At 45.8% G+C, this 15855-nt stretch overlaps 1 protein-coding gene across 6 annotated transcripts in view; it reads left to right on the forward strand.

Annotated features, from left to right (window-relative positions):
* Positions 1 to 15855, forward strand: part of KYNU (kynureninase) — a 302382-nt gene that overhangs the window by 116249 nt on the left and 170278 nt on the right. For all 6 annotated transcript variants that reach the window (XM_063933729.1, XM_063933730.1, XM_063933728.1 and 3 more), the window contains exons 5-6: positions 5722 to 5783; positions 15525 to 15596. In XM_063933729.1, coding sequence (XP_063789799.1) covers positions 5722 to 5783; positions 15525 to 15596 — 134 coding nt within the window. The remainder of the gene's footprint in view (positions 1 to 5721; positions 5784 to 15524; positions 15597 to 15855) is intronic.

Here is a 15855-nt window from a genome sequence, read left to right on the forward strand (position 1 = left end):
TGACAGTGCTTGTCATATATTTCAACACAAGTTTGTTTTTCTTGTTGGAGGGTTTTTTCAATACTTCAACATTTCCCATCGATGTGGACTACTATTGGCGATAGTAACCTGTGCTAAGTGCATCGGTAGCAGAACCAGGCACCGTGCCCCAAGCGTGGCAAGCAAGGCGAGCCTGCGAGGATACACCTTTCCACTAATTTGGCTAATATGGTTAAACATTTAAAATGAAACAAAAATAAACTTATGTCGACCTTTTTGTTGACCATTCCAATGTTGACATTTTCATTGTGTCGACCTTTTGTACCTGTCAACCCCTTTTGTGGTGTGTACCTTTTTCATGTCGACCTATTGACCCTGTTGACCTTTTGACCCAGTCAACCTATTGTATGTCGACCATATGGGGTTGACCAGTGGTCGGCATTAGGCTTGACTTTCCTAAGCCTGCCACCAGACTCTCATTGGCTAGTTTCACAGGTGTCTGGGGGCAGGTTTAGGAGAGTGAAGCTTAATGCCCAGTCCCTGGTTCTACACGTCAGCTGTGATACACAGCGCTGCTACCAATCCCGATACACTGCCAGCACATGTATTACATACACCTTCACATGTATGTTATATGTGTCTAGCGCCCCTCCCCCCCCTTTCCCCCCACGCTAGGTTGTAGGCGCTACTTAAGTCACCCCCAAGTGTACAAGTTTATGTATGCAATAGTTCTTTCTTTCTTACAGTACAGATGTGGCCACGCTCACTTACCCGCGGCAAGATCGCACAAGCATGCGTGCTGCGCTGGGCCGCATGTGCGACTTAGTATGCCAAGCTGCGACTAGGTACGCCACCCATTCATTTCTATGGCCACCTGCGTACATACGCATGCATGTGACATAATCGTGGGCACTCTAGCTGCGCCTGCTATGCTGCAAATAAGACACCGGGCTGCAAAGCTGAGCGTGCCTACATCTGTATGTATTCAGTCAATAAATCTGACAATTCATCAGTGTCTCCTTTACTTTTTTAGTGTGACTTACTGTAACTAACAAGCTGATTCAGAGGTGGACGCTAATTATGCAGAAATGGTGCGAAAATATGCAAAAGCCGCAGGAGGCGCCTGAAGTTAAAAGACCACTGCATGCTTCTGTGAACTGCTGCTGCATCTGAGGACACAGCATTGGATCAACTGCATGACCATCGGACATCTGAGTAACCCTCAGGTTACACAGGGATGTCCGGTGTAATCACGCTGCAGAGGCTAGTAAATCTGCTTTAGAAGATGCAGATCCTGGCCTCAGCATGCCAGCAAAACAGGACTGACACCCACCCATTTTGTCAAACACTGCCCTTGTCCTGCCCTCAAATAGCTGAAGCCTGCCAATCAGGTTGCGGCATCTAGGGCACTGCAAGCAATTTCGCAGAATGAGATCACATGTGCAGTGCGGCAGTGGAACATCCACAGATCTAAAACCATCTGAGATGTGCTTTAATATCACGTTAACGTACATCTCTGAATCAGGCCCTAAGATCAGAGCATTATTGCACTCATTGTCCTAAACTTGATACAGTATACTGGCATAGGCAATGGGAAGGGATTGCAGTATAGAAGAAGTACAAAGTTTTTCAGTGCACCCAACTCCTATATGGGGGGATATCCAATTAGCCCCGGTAATTTACCAGGGCTAATTGTGTCCCCGGGGCTAGCTAATTAGCCCCAATAAGCCGCGGCACGCGCCGGCTTATCTGGGATTTTGTTTTACCTGCCTCTGGCAGGCGAAGCAGAATCCACGGAAACAGCCCCGTTTTCGTCCGAAAATGGGGCTGTTTCACACGAAAACACACAGGTTTCACTGTAGCTGCCCCAATGGAACTTGTCATTGTTTTGTGGGGTTCCTGGGAGGTATATCTGCTGCTTTTGAAGACGCCCTGAGCATTCCTGTCTTCCTGTTCCCACCCCCCTCTTTACTATCTAGGGTGCGAATGTGCCCTGCTACAATGCTGCTGACCAATCATAAATTTACTGACATCTATAGAAATCTGCCAACCTTTGTACTGCCCCAGTCACTCTTTTCAAGACACTCGGGGGACATTTATTAAAAGTGGAGTAGACAGGTTTATTTTATTTAGGAAAAATGGTCCTCCTGCTTCCTACTTGACATTTATAGACATGTCAAATAGCTTTTATAGATTTTTTTATTTATTTGCCAACTTCTGGTGTCTGCCCTATGCCAGGTCTGTACTAGAGATGTGCCTGGACCCCTGTGTTTTGATTTTGATTATGACAAAATCACCCTTAAGTGTTTTGTTTCAAATTTGGATGTTGGTTTGGTTTAAAATCCAAATTCCGAACCGTTGAAAGATACAAACCGGGACTTTGTTCGGAAGCAATCTACTCAGAGGATCCGTACGAGGTTTTGGATGCGGATTTCTGGAGAGCCGCACATCTCTAGTCTGTACGGCCTTTGTGCACCTAGAGAATGCCTGATTTTTAATTTCTTTTTAGTTTTACATGTTGTAAGCCTCGCCTTATAGGAACAGTATTTAGAAAAGGAACAGCAGTTTGAAATGGTGTATATTTATTTTATTCATTTATTTTATGTGTCCAGAATTTTCTTGAACATTTTCTGATGAAGGAGCTCTGTACTGAGATCTCCTACAGTATCTAGAGAATGCAAACCTATTGATTCATATGATTTTTAATTTCTAAACCTCTTCAATAATTTGATAAAGTTTTATTGATTTATATTACTTACAGTTGATTTTGCTATTCTGTAGGACATACATTTTGACCTCAGTGTCTAACATTATCAGCCTGTATTCCTGTGGTGGTGTGGAAGTGCAACCTGCCTATGGGGGTCATTCTGACCCGTTCACTCGCTGCGTTAGTGCGCCTGTGCATGCCAGACGGCCGAAGGCCGTAGCAGGGATGCGATCACCTCTGCCTGCTTGACAGGCAGAGGCGATCAATGGGCGGCAGGGGGCGGAATGGCGGCGTTTGGCCGCCGCTTCGTGGGTTTGGTCCGGCCAACGCAGGCGTGGCCAGACCGAACAGGGGGCGGGCCGCAGCGGCTGCGTGATGTCACACGCAGCCGATGCGGGCCGGGGAGCGACGAGTAGCTCCCGGCCAGCACGCTAAAGCTGCGCTGGTCGGGAGCTACACTTGAAGTGCAAAGGCATCGCCGCTGTGCGATGCCTTTGCACTTCTGTGGGGGGAGCCGGCACTGACATGCGGGGCGGACTAGCCCTGTGCTGGGCGTCCCCCAGCATGTCAGGGAAGAAGATCGTAGCTGTGCTAAATTTAGCACAGCTACGATCAACTCGGAATGACCCCCTATGAGTCATGTGGACCTGATTCATAGCTGGACGCTACTGTTATCACAGCTGCAATCGGGCTCACTGTGTTACTGCAAAAACATGTAGCCTAGAAGCCATAGGAATGCCAACAGGCAGCTTCCCACTTACATACAAAAGCAGAAACATTGGATGGATATTACTTATCCATCGCTCTCCTTAGTCAGAGTTGTTTTCCTGACACGCCGAGGGCTCTCCAGCGGAAGGCAAATTTGCAGAGGCAGATTTTGGCATGCCCTGAAAATGGTCTGTAAATAGTCCTGACATGCCTGTATTTGTCTAAACACGTCCTGATACCTCCTCCAAATGCCAGCTTCCTGTCACTCATTTTGAGACTTGGGTCTATTTACTAAGCCTTGGATGGAGATAAAGTGGACGGAGATAAAGTCTGTGGCATGGCAGTTAGGAGCTGATTGGCTGGGACATTATCTCCATCTACTTTATCTCCATCCACGGCTTAATAAACAGACCCCTAAATCCTCTGTGCATACGCCGTCCCTAATCATTCACTGTGGCTCTGGCACACTTGCATTGGTGAATAATTGCTCAACTGTGTACATCTACATTGCATCCAAGTATGGATCAGGCCCTCAGTACCAGGGCCGTCTTTTTGTATGGGCTCAATGGGCTCTTGCCCAAGGGCCCCAGGAGTATAAGGGCCCTAGGCTGATAGCTGAGGGTCCCCTCTTTCCAGGGGTACCAAATTTTTGAAAATCGGCCCTGGGGAACCGGAGATATCCAACGTGAAAGCAGTGGTCCCCATCTGAGCCTGTTAATTGCTCTTCCCAGCCAGATATCTCAGGTTCTGTCTGACTTACAGTTTTTCTGAGGGTATGCTCCAAAAGCTGGGACTCTCTACTTTCGCTGGACACTGGTAGCTTGTCTCTACTATGCCCAGAACCAGAGATACCTGCCTTCAAACAGCTGGTCCCTGCGCCAGCTCCACAAGCCTAATATGCAGTTTTAAATTTTCATTGGTGAATTGCTCTGGCTGCTGAACTCTGATCCCCAAGTCCCCAGTATCTCCTGAAAGGTGGGACTCTCTAGATTTGTATCCCATTTAAAGCTAAGAAATATATTTTCAGGAGCTTGAGATATCTGCAGTCAAGTGAGCTACCCTCCCACCGTAAAATTATGAATATTAAGCCATATACACCCTCCCCTACGTATTAAACACCCCTACCACCCTGGAAGTCATGTACCTGGGCTTCTTCATTCAGCCCAATGCCCCCTTCTACAGTTTAGCCCCATCTGTGCAGTAATGGAGTAATTAGCAGTAATTACTGCTCCAGGTCCTACATGCTCAGCAGAAGATAGAACACTCCTTACTGCCTGCGGGACATCAAAGCTGCCGCTGATAGCACCCCCACCCCTACCGCTGGAGAGTGGGTAGGGGGCCCAGTGCATTGCTGTGCCCAGGGGCCTACACTGCTGTTAAGACGGCCCTGCTCAGTACGTACAGCAGCTGTGTGCGAAAATATGCTAATGCGGAAGGCAAAAGACGCCCACTAATGGCATTGCAGATCTGAATGTTGTATCCAAAGACACAGCATCTGATCACCATAGCAACCATCAGTCATTGCACCAGCCATCTGAGTAACCCTAAGGTTACTCAACATGGCTGCCTCATCTCCGCTGCCGAGTTGAGTTAATCTGCATCGGGAAACGCAAGCACTGGCCTCGGCACTCCCACAAGACAGAAGCAACATGCCATTGTTTAGGGAAACAGCGGCATCAGGGGGGTACTGCAAGTGATCTTGCACTCACATGCACATATCAGAGATGAACACAAACCATCACATTTGCATTGGTCTCTTAATCAGTCCCTATAACTAAAGGGGGAGCGTGTGGATTGCACAGCAAAAGATGATTATAATAAGTAGAAATTGTACATCTAGCATATGAGTTACTTAGCGGGGTGCAGGCACTTTGCTGTTCCTGTTTACTTCAGTAGATTACCAGATGCATGAATTCTCTATCATATCACTTTGAATTGTTACTACAAAGTGATTTATTTTAATGCAATCAATATCATTCTTATAATCCAGGTTCCTAGCCTGGCTCCGGCTTTGTTTCAAGCTCCCATTTTCACATGTGTTCAGAACTAAAATGCAATTTGTACAAATTCAGCTGGAAAATAATGATAGTCATAAATCAGCCTCCTGTTCTCTACAAAATGCAACTACTTCATTATCTTTTTATTCTGATCACAAAATGAAAGCAATAAATAGACTCCAACTTTTATTCCGGTAGCACATTAGAAATGTGTTTACTTCTTCAGTATATGCAAAGTCATCACCTGAACCGCAATGGAATATTTTCCATATTAACAGAAATTATTGGACAATAAGAAATTGCTGACATTTCTTTAATATTATTTTGCAGGTGCTAAAAAGGGAGAAGTGGCGTTAATGAATGGACTGACGGTTAATTTGCATCTACAAATGGTGGGTCCTTTCTCTCCAGTCGTGATTTGTCTACTTTCAATTGCAGATTCTGCTTATCTCTTATGCATGTTCGCACTGAAAAACATTACTTTGCTTTCAATATATTGTTTTCTTGTAAATCACGGAAGCGACTATGGAACAATAATCGTCTCCAGCAGTTCTCGGAAGCTTCTGCATTTTTAGATATTTCTGATGCTCTGGAAACTTGTTTTGATAATGAAGGTGTTTGACAGAGAATCAATGTTAAAATTTATTCTATCTTACACACAATGGAGGCGTCTATATTGTATGCTCAGCCAATATTCATCTTGTTACTAGAAATTAGGGATCATATCTCAATGCATTCCATACAGGGAAGCTAGGATAAATTGGGCCACCATCAAGATATCCCTAAATACATCTAGATCAGCTCATTTTCCTCCTATTGCTAGACAAGCCGCACTCTTTTTGCCAGAATGGCCCACCCCCCCTACTGTTCCCTTTGAGCTCTGATAATTGTTCGCCCCATGAAACTCAAAGGAAACATGCTAGTCAGTGTCACCACTGAAGCATTACTTTGTTCTGTAATATTTCATCTAAAACCATCACTATGGGGCACATTCAATTGTCCATGGGTTTTTTCAGCAACGTAAGAAATTTCAGCAAGCCACAGGGTTTTTGCTATGGAATTTAGCCGCAGTCATTTTTACAGGATTGAGCGTAGCTTTTTTTCTCAAAGCGCTATAGCAGGGGCAAAGTAGGGAGAAAAAAAATATTTTATGGTAAAAATGTGGGGACTTGGTTCAAAGGTCCTTGAACCCCCACCTCCAAGGATCTATAAGTCTATTAGAAGTATCCCGTTAGCTTAATTGGGCCAGTAATTACATGTCATTTTTGGGGTGATGATTTGCAAAATGTAGAATGTGTTAAAAGTTATGGGACAGGTATATGAGGGTGTTGTATGGATTAGACAGATGATTTAAACTTTGCAGGTGATGGTTATAGGTATTTTTTTATTTACATTTAAAATATTTCTGCTGCTTAAATCTCACGACCTATTGAATTTTTCAAATAGTGAACCTTTAAGGTACTATTATCTGCTATATATAGGTCTATTGTCAACACAATCCAGACAAACAGACAGGCAGGCAGACAGACAGACAGGCAGACAGACAGGCAGACAGACAGGCAGACAGGCAGACAGACAGACAGACAGACAGACAGACAGACAGACAGACAGACAGACAGATAGATAGATAGATAGATAGATAGATAGATAGATAGATAGATAGATAGATAGATAGATAGATAGATAGATAGATAGGTAACAGCCACCACTTGGAGTATTTATTAAAAAAAACTGTTGCAAAAGAGGTGGTTTAACCAACAATAAATGAAACATTTGCTGCAATTTGTTTGGCAATTACAGAATATGCCCATTGCCTGTCCCACTCATTGTTTTCATCATTAAAGGTGATTCGATGTACTGCATCATTTAGTATTCCGTTTTTGGGGGTTTTACCACATTTTCATATGTACTACTACTTACCCCCAGCCGCGGGTTTTCGACGCAGAGGGCATCGCCATCTTTTGATGGCAATACCCTATAAAAGCCTATGGGCATCTTACCGCCAGCTGCCGAATCGCCCCGCGCCGCTCTCGCCAACCCCCCTCACCCGCCTGCATACCCGTGTGCAGGTAGCCCGTGGTCCCGTAACCTAAACTCCTCCTCCCACTGCAACACAGCCAGAGGTCCTTCTGGCTGCAGGGAGGAGGAGCCCGGAACTGCCTGCTGCCTGCTTTCTGGCCTGGGAGGTGACAGAGACCCCAGGGAGTTGACGGAAACCCCTGCACACCTTCTGACAGGTATCGCAGGGGGCCTCTGTCACCGCATTGCGATGTTAATCGCATATGTTAGTACATATGCGATTAGCATTGCTGCGGTGGCAGCGAGGTGCGGCGATGTATTTTAATACATCCCGCCCTAAGGGGTCTAATTATTATTTTAATTATTTGACTATAAGGCTGTTTTTATTCTTTTTGTATCTCTGCACTAGTCAGCTCTGATTTGGGTGTTCAGTTACACTTAGCAATTACATATAATAGATTGTAAAATATATATATATATATATATATATATATGTATATATATATATATATACAGGTTGAGTATCCCTTATCCAAAACGCTTGGGACCAGAGGTATTTTGGATATCGGATTTTTCCGTATTTTGGAATAATTGCATACTATAATGAGTTATCAAGGTGATGGGGCCTAAGTATAAGCACAGAATGCATTTATGTTTCATATACACCTTATGCACACAGCCTGAAGGTAATTTTAGCCAATATTTTTAATAACTTTGTGCATTAAACAAAGTGTGTGTACATACACACAATTCATTTATGTTTCATATACACCTTATACACACAGCCTGAAGGTCATTTAATACAATATTTTTTTATAACTTTGTGTATTAAACAAAGTTTGAGTACATTGAGCCACAGAAAACAAAGATTTGACTATCTCACTCTCACTCAAAAAAGTCCGTATTTCGGAATATTCCGTATTTCGGAATATTTGGATATGGGATACTCAACCTGTACAAAAGTAAAAAAAAATGGTGGTTGATTAAATGCTTTTTCTCTTACGTCCTAGAGGATGCTGGGGACTCCAAAAGGACCATGGGGTATAGACGGGATCCGCAGGAGCTTGGGCACACTAAAAAGACTTAAGACTGGGTGTGAACTGGCTCCTCCCTCTATGCCCCTCCTCCAGACCTCAGTTAGACTTTGTGCCCAGGAGTGACTGGATGCACACTAGGGGAGCTCTCCTGAGTTTCTCTAGGAAAAGACTTTTTGTTAGGTTTTTTATTTTCAGGGAGCCCTGCTGGCTACAGGCTCCCTGCAGCGTGGGAGTGAGGGGAGAGAAGCAGACCTACTTCTGTGAGTTTCAAGGCTCTGCTTCTCGGCTACTGGACACCATTAGCTCCAGAGGGTTCGATCACTTGGTGCGCCTAGCTGCTTGTTCCCGGAGCCACGCTGTCACCCCCTCACAGAAGCCAGAAGTCAGAAGTCGGGTGAGTATGAGAAGAACGGAAGACTTCAGGACGGCAGAAGACTTCAGTGACGGAAGGTAAAGCACAGCGGTAATGCTGTGCTCCATGCTCCCACACACACATCACCAACGCTTGTCACTGGGTGCAGGGCGCTGGGAGGGGCGTCCTGGGGGGCATGTTACTGAGGTTACTGAGCCGGCAAAAGATCGTAGGTGCCGAGGCACTTTATTACAGACACCCGCCGGGCATTTTTTGTATGTTTAAATTTGGCGGACTGAAGCCGCCGGGAAGGGGGCGGAGCTTCGGTCTGCGGCTCACTCGCGCGCCATTTTCACCCTACACAGCACCGAGGGAGAGACGCTGCCGGGACCTCCACGTTTTCTGCAAGTATAGGGGGCATCTCCAGTGGGGAGCCGCTGTGGGGTACCAGTTGTGAATTATAAGGCAGCGCTGGGTACACTTAATCTTCTGTGTCCCAATACAGGCGCTGGGGTGTGAGCTGGCATACTCCCTCTGTCTCCTCTTCTGGGCTGAATTGTGGGCCTGTCACCTTGCTGGGACGGTTCTGGGTGTTGTGGGTGTCTGTACTGCGTGTCGACATGTCGGAACCTGAATGTTATTCACCAGAGGAGGTTATAGGAGGTGGGGATGCGGGGCTAGAGCTAGCACTGTCGACGCAGCCGACTCCTGATTTACTAGCACTCCTTACTACAATAAATTCCAATGTAGCTTCTTTATCTAAGAGGTTAGATAAGTCTGAGTCACAGACCCAGGTGTGGAAGAAATCTATGGAGGAGGCTTTATCTCAGGTACAGACCCCATCCGGGTCCCATAAGAGGCCTTTTACTCAGGTGGGGGATACGGATACCGACACGGACTCTGATTCCGAGGTCGATTTCACTGAGGCGGCGTTACATCCACGTTTGGTTAAGAGTATTCAGTACATGATTGTGGCTATAAAGGATGTGTTGCAGATTTCTGATGAACCTGCGGTGCAGGAAACAAGGATTTGCTTATTCAAGGGGAAGAAACCGGAGGTAAAGTTTCCCCCCTCTCATGAAATTAATACTCTTTGTGAAAAGGCTTGGGAATCGCCGGATAAGAAATGGCAGATTCCCAAGAAGATTCTTATGGCGTATCCTTTTCCCTCTGATGACAGGGAAAAATGGGAGACATCTCCAACCGTTGATAAAGCTCTATCCCATTTGTCTAAGAAGGTGGCGCTTCCGTCTCCTGACACGGCAGCTCTCAAGGATCCGACGGATCGCAAGTTGGAGACGTGTCTGAAGTCCATTTTCGCTAATACGGGTGCATTGCTCAGACCTGCTGTGGCGTCGGTATGGGTGACTAGTGCTATTGCTAAATGGGCGGAGAATTTAGCTAGTGACATGGATACTCTTGATAAAGATAATGTCCTTCTAACTCTTGGTTATATTAAGGACGCTGCAGATTACCTGAAGGACGCGGCAAGGGACGTCTGTCTCTTGGGATCAAGGACCAATGCCATGTCGATATCTGCCAGGAGGGCCTTGTGGATCCATCAATGGAATGCTGATCCCGACTCCAAGAGGTCTATGGAAGCTCTACCCTTTAAAGGTACGGTCTTGTTTGGGGACGGCCTGGCGGACCTAGTCTCGTCCGCGGGTAAGTCCTCTTTTCTTCCTTATGTTCCCACACAACAGAAGAAGGCACCACATCAGCAAATGCAGTCCTTTCGTCACAATAAATACAGGCGTGGAAAGGGTTCGTCTTTCCTCGCCTCAAAGGGTAGAGGACGGGGAAGAAAAATTCCTGCAACCTCAGGTGCACAGGACCAGAAGTCCTCCCCGGCTGCTACCAAGTCCACCGCATGACGCTGGGGCTTCCCTGGGGGAGTCCGGACCGGTGGGGGGCCGTCTTCAGGTATTCAGCCAGGTCTTGATTCAATCAGACCTGGATCCTTGGGTGTTAGAAATAGTGTCTCAAGGATACAAACTGGAGTTTCAGGAGATGCCCCCTCACCGGTTCTTCATTTCGGCATTACCAGTGGTTCTTCTGGACAGGGAGGTGGTCCGGGCGGCCATTCAAAAATTGTGTCTACAGAGGGTCATTGTTCCCGTCCCAGCGGGGGGAGGGGTTTTACTCGAGCCTCTTTGTGGTACCGAAACCGGACGGTTCGGTCAGACCAATTCTAAATCTAAAATCCCTCAATCCATATTTGAAAGTCTTCAGGTTCAAGATGGAATCCCTTCGAGCGGTGATTGCCAGCCTGGAGGGGGGGGGGGGGGATTTTATGGCGTCAGTCGACATAAAGGATGCCTACTTACATGTGCCGATATATCCTCCGCATCAAGCTTTCCTCAGGTTTGCGATACAGGATTCTCATTACCATTTTCAGACGTTTGGGCTTTCCACGGCTCCGAGGATTTTCACCAAGGTCATGGCGGAAATGATGGTTCTTCTTCGCAAACAAGGGGTTTCAATTATCCCGTACTTGGACGATCTCCTGATAAAGGCGAGGTCCAAGGAACGATTGCTGACAAGTGTAGAGTTGTCTCTATCGGTTCTGCGACAACACGGATGGGTCCTCAATTTGCCGAAATCCCAGTTGATACCGACCACTCGGCTTCCTTTTCTGGGCATGATTCTGGACACCGAGTTACAGAAGGTATTCCTTCCAGAAGAAAAGGCTCTGGAATTGCAGACGATGGTCAGAGAACTTCTGAAGCCGACGAGTGTGTCGATCCATCATTGTACTCGGGTTCTGGGGAAGATGGTTGCGGCATGCGAAGCCATTCCATACGGCAGATTTCAGCTTGCGTGTTTCAGTGGGACTTGCTGAGCAAATGGTCCGGGTCTCACCTACACATTCACCGGAAGATAAGTCTATCTCCCAGAGCCAGAATTTCTCTCCTGTGGTGGCTACAAGCTCATCACCTCCTGGGGGGACGCAGATTCGGTATCCAGGATTGGATACTTCTGACAACAGATGCAAGTCTCCGTAGCTGGGGTGCAGTCACCCAAGGAAGAAATTTCCAGGGAAAATGGTCGCTCCAGGAAGCCTGTCTCCACATAAATGTTCTAGAGTTAAGAGCCATTTACAACGGCCTGCTCCAAGCAAGAAGTCTTCTTCAGGGTCGACCGGTCCTGGTACAGTCAGACTACATCACAGCGGTGGCCCATATAATCCGGCAAGGCGGAACGAGGAGCAGAGCAGCAATGGCGGAGGCCACAAAGATACTTCGCTGGGCGGAACAACACGTCAGCGCACTGTCAGCAGTTTTCCTACCGGGGGTGGACAACTGGGAAGCGGATTTCCTCAGCGGACACGACCTCCATCCGGGAGAGTGGGCTCTGCACCAAGAGGTATTTGCAAAAGTGACAAGACGCTGGGGAATTCTGTTGATAGACATGATGGCGTCTCCGCTCAACAGGAAGCTCACGAGGTATTGTTCCAGGTCAAGGGACCCACAAGCCACGGCGGTGGACGCCCTGGTGTCTCCGTGGGTCTTCCAGTCGGTGTATGTGTTCCCTCCTCTTCCTCTCATTCCAAAGGTGCTGGGGATCATTTGTCGAGCAAGGGTTAAGGCGATTCTCGTCGTCCCAGACTGGCCAAGAAGGGCCTGGTACCCGGATCTTCAGGACTTACTGGTGGAAGATCCTTGGCCCCTTACTCTAAGAGAGGATCTGTTGTTACAGGGTCCATGCGTGTTTCCGGACTTACCGCGGCTGCGTTTGACGGCATGAGGTTGAGCGCCAGATCTTAGCTCGTAAGGGTATTCCCAGGGAGGTCATTCCAACTCTCATTAAGGCTAGGAAAGAGGTAACGGCGAAACACTATCACCGTGTCTGGAGGAAATATGTTTCCTGGTGTGAGGTTAAAAAGGCTCCTGCGGAGGATTTTCACTTGGGTCGTTTTCTCCACTTTTTACAGGCGGGTGTAGATGCAGGCCTGAAATTGGGTTCCATCAAAGTGCAAATTTCGGCTTTGTCTATTTTCTTTCAAAAAGAGTTAGCTGCCCTCCCAGAGGTTCAGACTTTTGTAAAGGGTGTAATGCATATCAATCCACCATTTGTACCGCCTGTAGCGCCATGGGCCCTTGATGTCGTCTTACGGTTCCTCATGTCTTCCTGGTTTGAACCTTTGCGGACGGTTGAATTAAAATTTCTCACTTGGAAGGTAGTTATGCTTTTGGCGCTGGCATCTGCCAGGCGAGTATCGGAATTGGCAGCTTTATCTCATAAGAGTCCGTACTTGATTTTTCATGCGGATAGGGCGGAATTTAGGACTCGTCAACAATTTCTACCGAAGGTGGTTTCGTCATTTCACATTAACCAACCTATTGTGGTTCCGGTAGCTACGGAAGAAGTGGCGATTCCAAAATCTCTGGATGTTGTAAGAGCGTTAAAAGTTTACGTTTCTAGGACAGCTGTTACTAGGAAAACTGAAGCGTTGTTTGTTTTGTATGCGGCCAACAAGGTTGGTCATCCCGCGTCAAAACAGACTATTGCACGCTGGATTTGTAGTACGATCCAGCAAGCTCATTCGGTGGGGTTGCCGGTGCCGAAGTCGGTTAAAGCCCATTCTACCAGAAAGGTGGGCTCATCTTGGGCGGCTGCCCGAGGTGTTTCGGCACTACAGCTTTGCAGAGCGGCTACTTGGTCGGGTTCGAACACTTTTGCTAAATTCTATAAGTTCGATACCCTGGCCGATGAGGACCTGGCGTTTGCTCAGTCGGTGCTGCAGAGTCGTCCGCACTCTCCCGCCCATTCTGGAGCTTTGGTATAATCCCCATGGTCCTTTTGGAGTCCCCAGCATCCTCTAGGACGTAAGAGAAAATAGGATTTTGGTACTCACCGTTAAATCCTTTTCTCTTAGTCCGTAGAGGATGCTGGGCGCCCGTCCCAGTGCGGACTATTACTTGCATTATATATTTTCTTACTGGTTAAGTTAGTTTATACACGACTTGTGTATTGGTTTGTTGCAGCTGGTTGCTGGAGTTTTATGCATACTGTTATCTGGTTTGGCGTTATTCCGGTTGTACGGTATGTTTATGGTGTGGGCTGGTAATTTGGTAGCCCTTAGTTAAGACAAAAATCTTTCCTTGTAATGTCCGTCTCTCCTGGGCACAGTTCCTATAACTGAGGTCTGGAGGAGGGGCATAGAGGGAGGAGTCAGTTCACACCCAGTCTTAAGTCTTTTTAGTGTGCCCAAGCTCCTGCGGATCCCGTCTATACCCCATGGTCCTTTTGGAGTCCCCAGCATCCTCTATGGACTAGGAGAAAAGGATTTAACGGTGAGTACCAAAATCCTATTATTCACAGAATAATGCTTTTTTAATCAATTTTCCTCAATTTTCACCATCATGAGATGGTAATATCAGAACAAGCATTGTGACCTATCTTACTAGCTGGTGACCCCTCACGTTACCGTCATAGGCTATTTCTATGTAAGTATTTTGGCCATACACTCTCTCTGCTAAAGTGTATGGCCAAAATACTAGTTACACAGAAAAGGCCTATAGTCCATGATAATTGCCTATCTTTGATGGGGATACCTTAGCGAATCTGTTATCTATGGATGGCTCCCCCCCCTACCTCATCTGGATGATGTTAACATGATGACTGGTGTATGGGTAGCTGGAGATTTAGGTAAATGATGTACATGTACTGAAGGTCAAAGAGCTCTACATCATATACAAATTTCTACTAGTGCGCGCATCTGAAATTGGGGTTATAAGTGGAACATAGACCCTTACAAGATGTTGTAGAGTTGGGTGTAAGTGTATTTTACTTAAGCACCTGCACTCTTTTGTATTACACATGTGAGCAAAACATTGTTATGCCTCCACCCCAATGTAGATTCAGATGCATTTAGTGCTTATGCCTCATTATATTTAAAGAGGTGAAATCTGCAATGGAGGGGACAGGCAAGCACTGGCCGACTACAGTAAGGGGCAAGTGCACACAAGACGCACAAGACCGCATGCTTGGTCCCTCCCAGTATTATTAATGTGGCGGTTGCGATCTCCAGCATTCACATTATTCATTTGAAAGTTGCAATCGGTCTGCGTCAGAAAAGCAAATTCCTATTTGATTCTGTAAAGGTAAAGACAACATATATTTGTATTTAATTGAACTTTAATTAGTACTTTTATTTTGTATTTGCATCTCTGTAAAAATATAAATAATATATTCGTATACTATATTGTGTATGAATTAGGTACTGTAACTTTAGTACTCACTACTAATATTGGAAAGCCACATATTGTGGCATAATCCTGGTGTATATAATACTGTTTTGTCCTTGAATAAACCTGGCCCATATCATAGTGTTTTCTCCAGAAATAAATCTAGCACATTACTGCGGAGCTGAATGCATTCTGAGATTTGTACAGCTCTGAAAACTGCACAGAATGCTTCCAACTCCACAAGAGGCTGTTAGGGTCTATTCTGTAGATTTAGCCCCACCCCCAGCCCCAGTCCCTGCCAACCCCCACCCCATAAAAAAGAAAACATAAAGCATTAAAAAGTGGGTTATACCTATTTAAGTATACTTTATCTAGCTATTCTAGGAAGTGCATGAAAGATGTGGATATATGATGCAATACAACATTTTACTATTTATTCAAGCCTTTTTTGATAAAAGCAATATAGTCATTATTTGATAAAATGAACCTTTTGTGATGCTCCATTCACTGCTTTACTCTGGCTCTGTTTTTCAGCTATCCTTCTACAAACCTACAAAGGCTCGCCACAAGATTCTCCTTGAAGTTAAAGCCTTTCCTTCTGACCATGTAAGAGGCACACCTTACAATTAACTAAATAGCTCTTAAATATATATATATATATATATATATATATATATATATATATATATATATATTCACCATGGTGATAATCATGTTTTCACAGAAACTGTGCTCTGGCACAAGGAAAATATCATAAAATCTGCTTGACAATATTAGAAAAACATGTTACAAGAAAGAATTAAATTTGCTCATTGATTTAAGATTTTGTTTTCATAGTCACCGATAGCTTGTGCCTTAGCCTTGT

This window comes from Pseudophryne corroboree, chromosome 7, assembly GCF_028390025.1.
Source record: "Pseudophryne corroboree isolate aPseCor3 chromosome 7, aPseCor3.hap2, whole genome shotgun sequence".
Classification (NCBI taxonomy): domain Eukaryota; kingdom Metazoa; phylum Chordata; class Amphibia; order Anura; family Myobatrachidae; genus Pseudophryne; species Pseudophryne corroboree.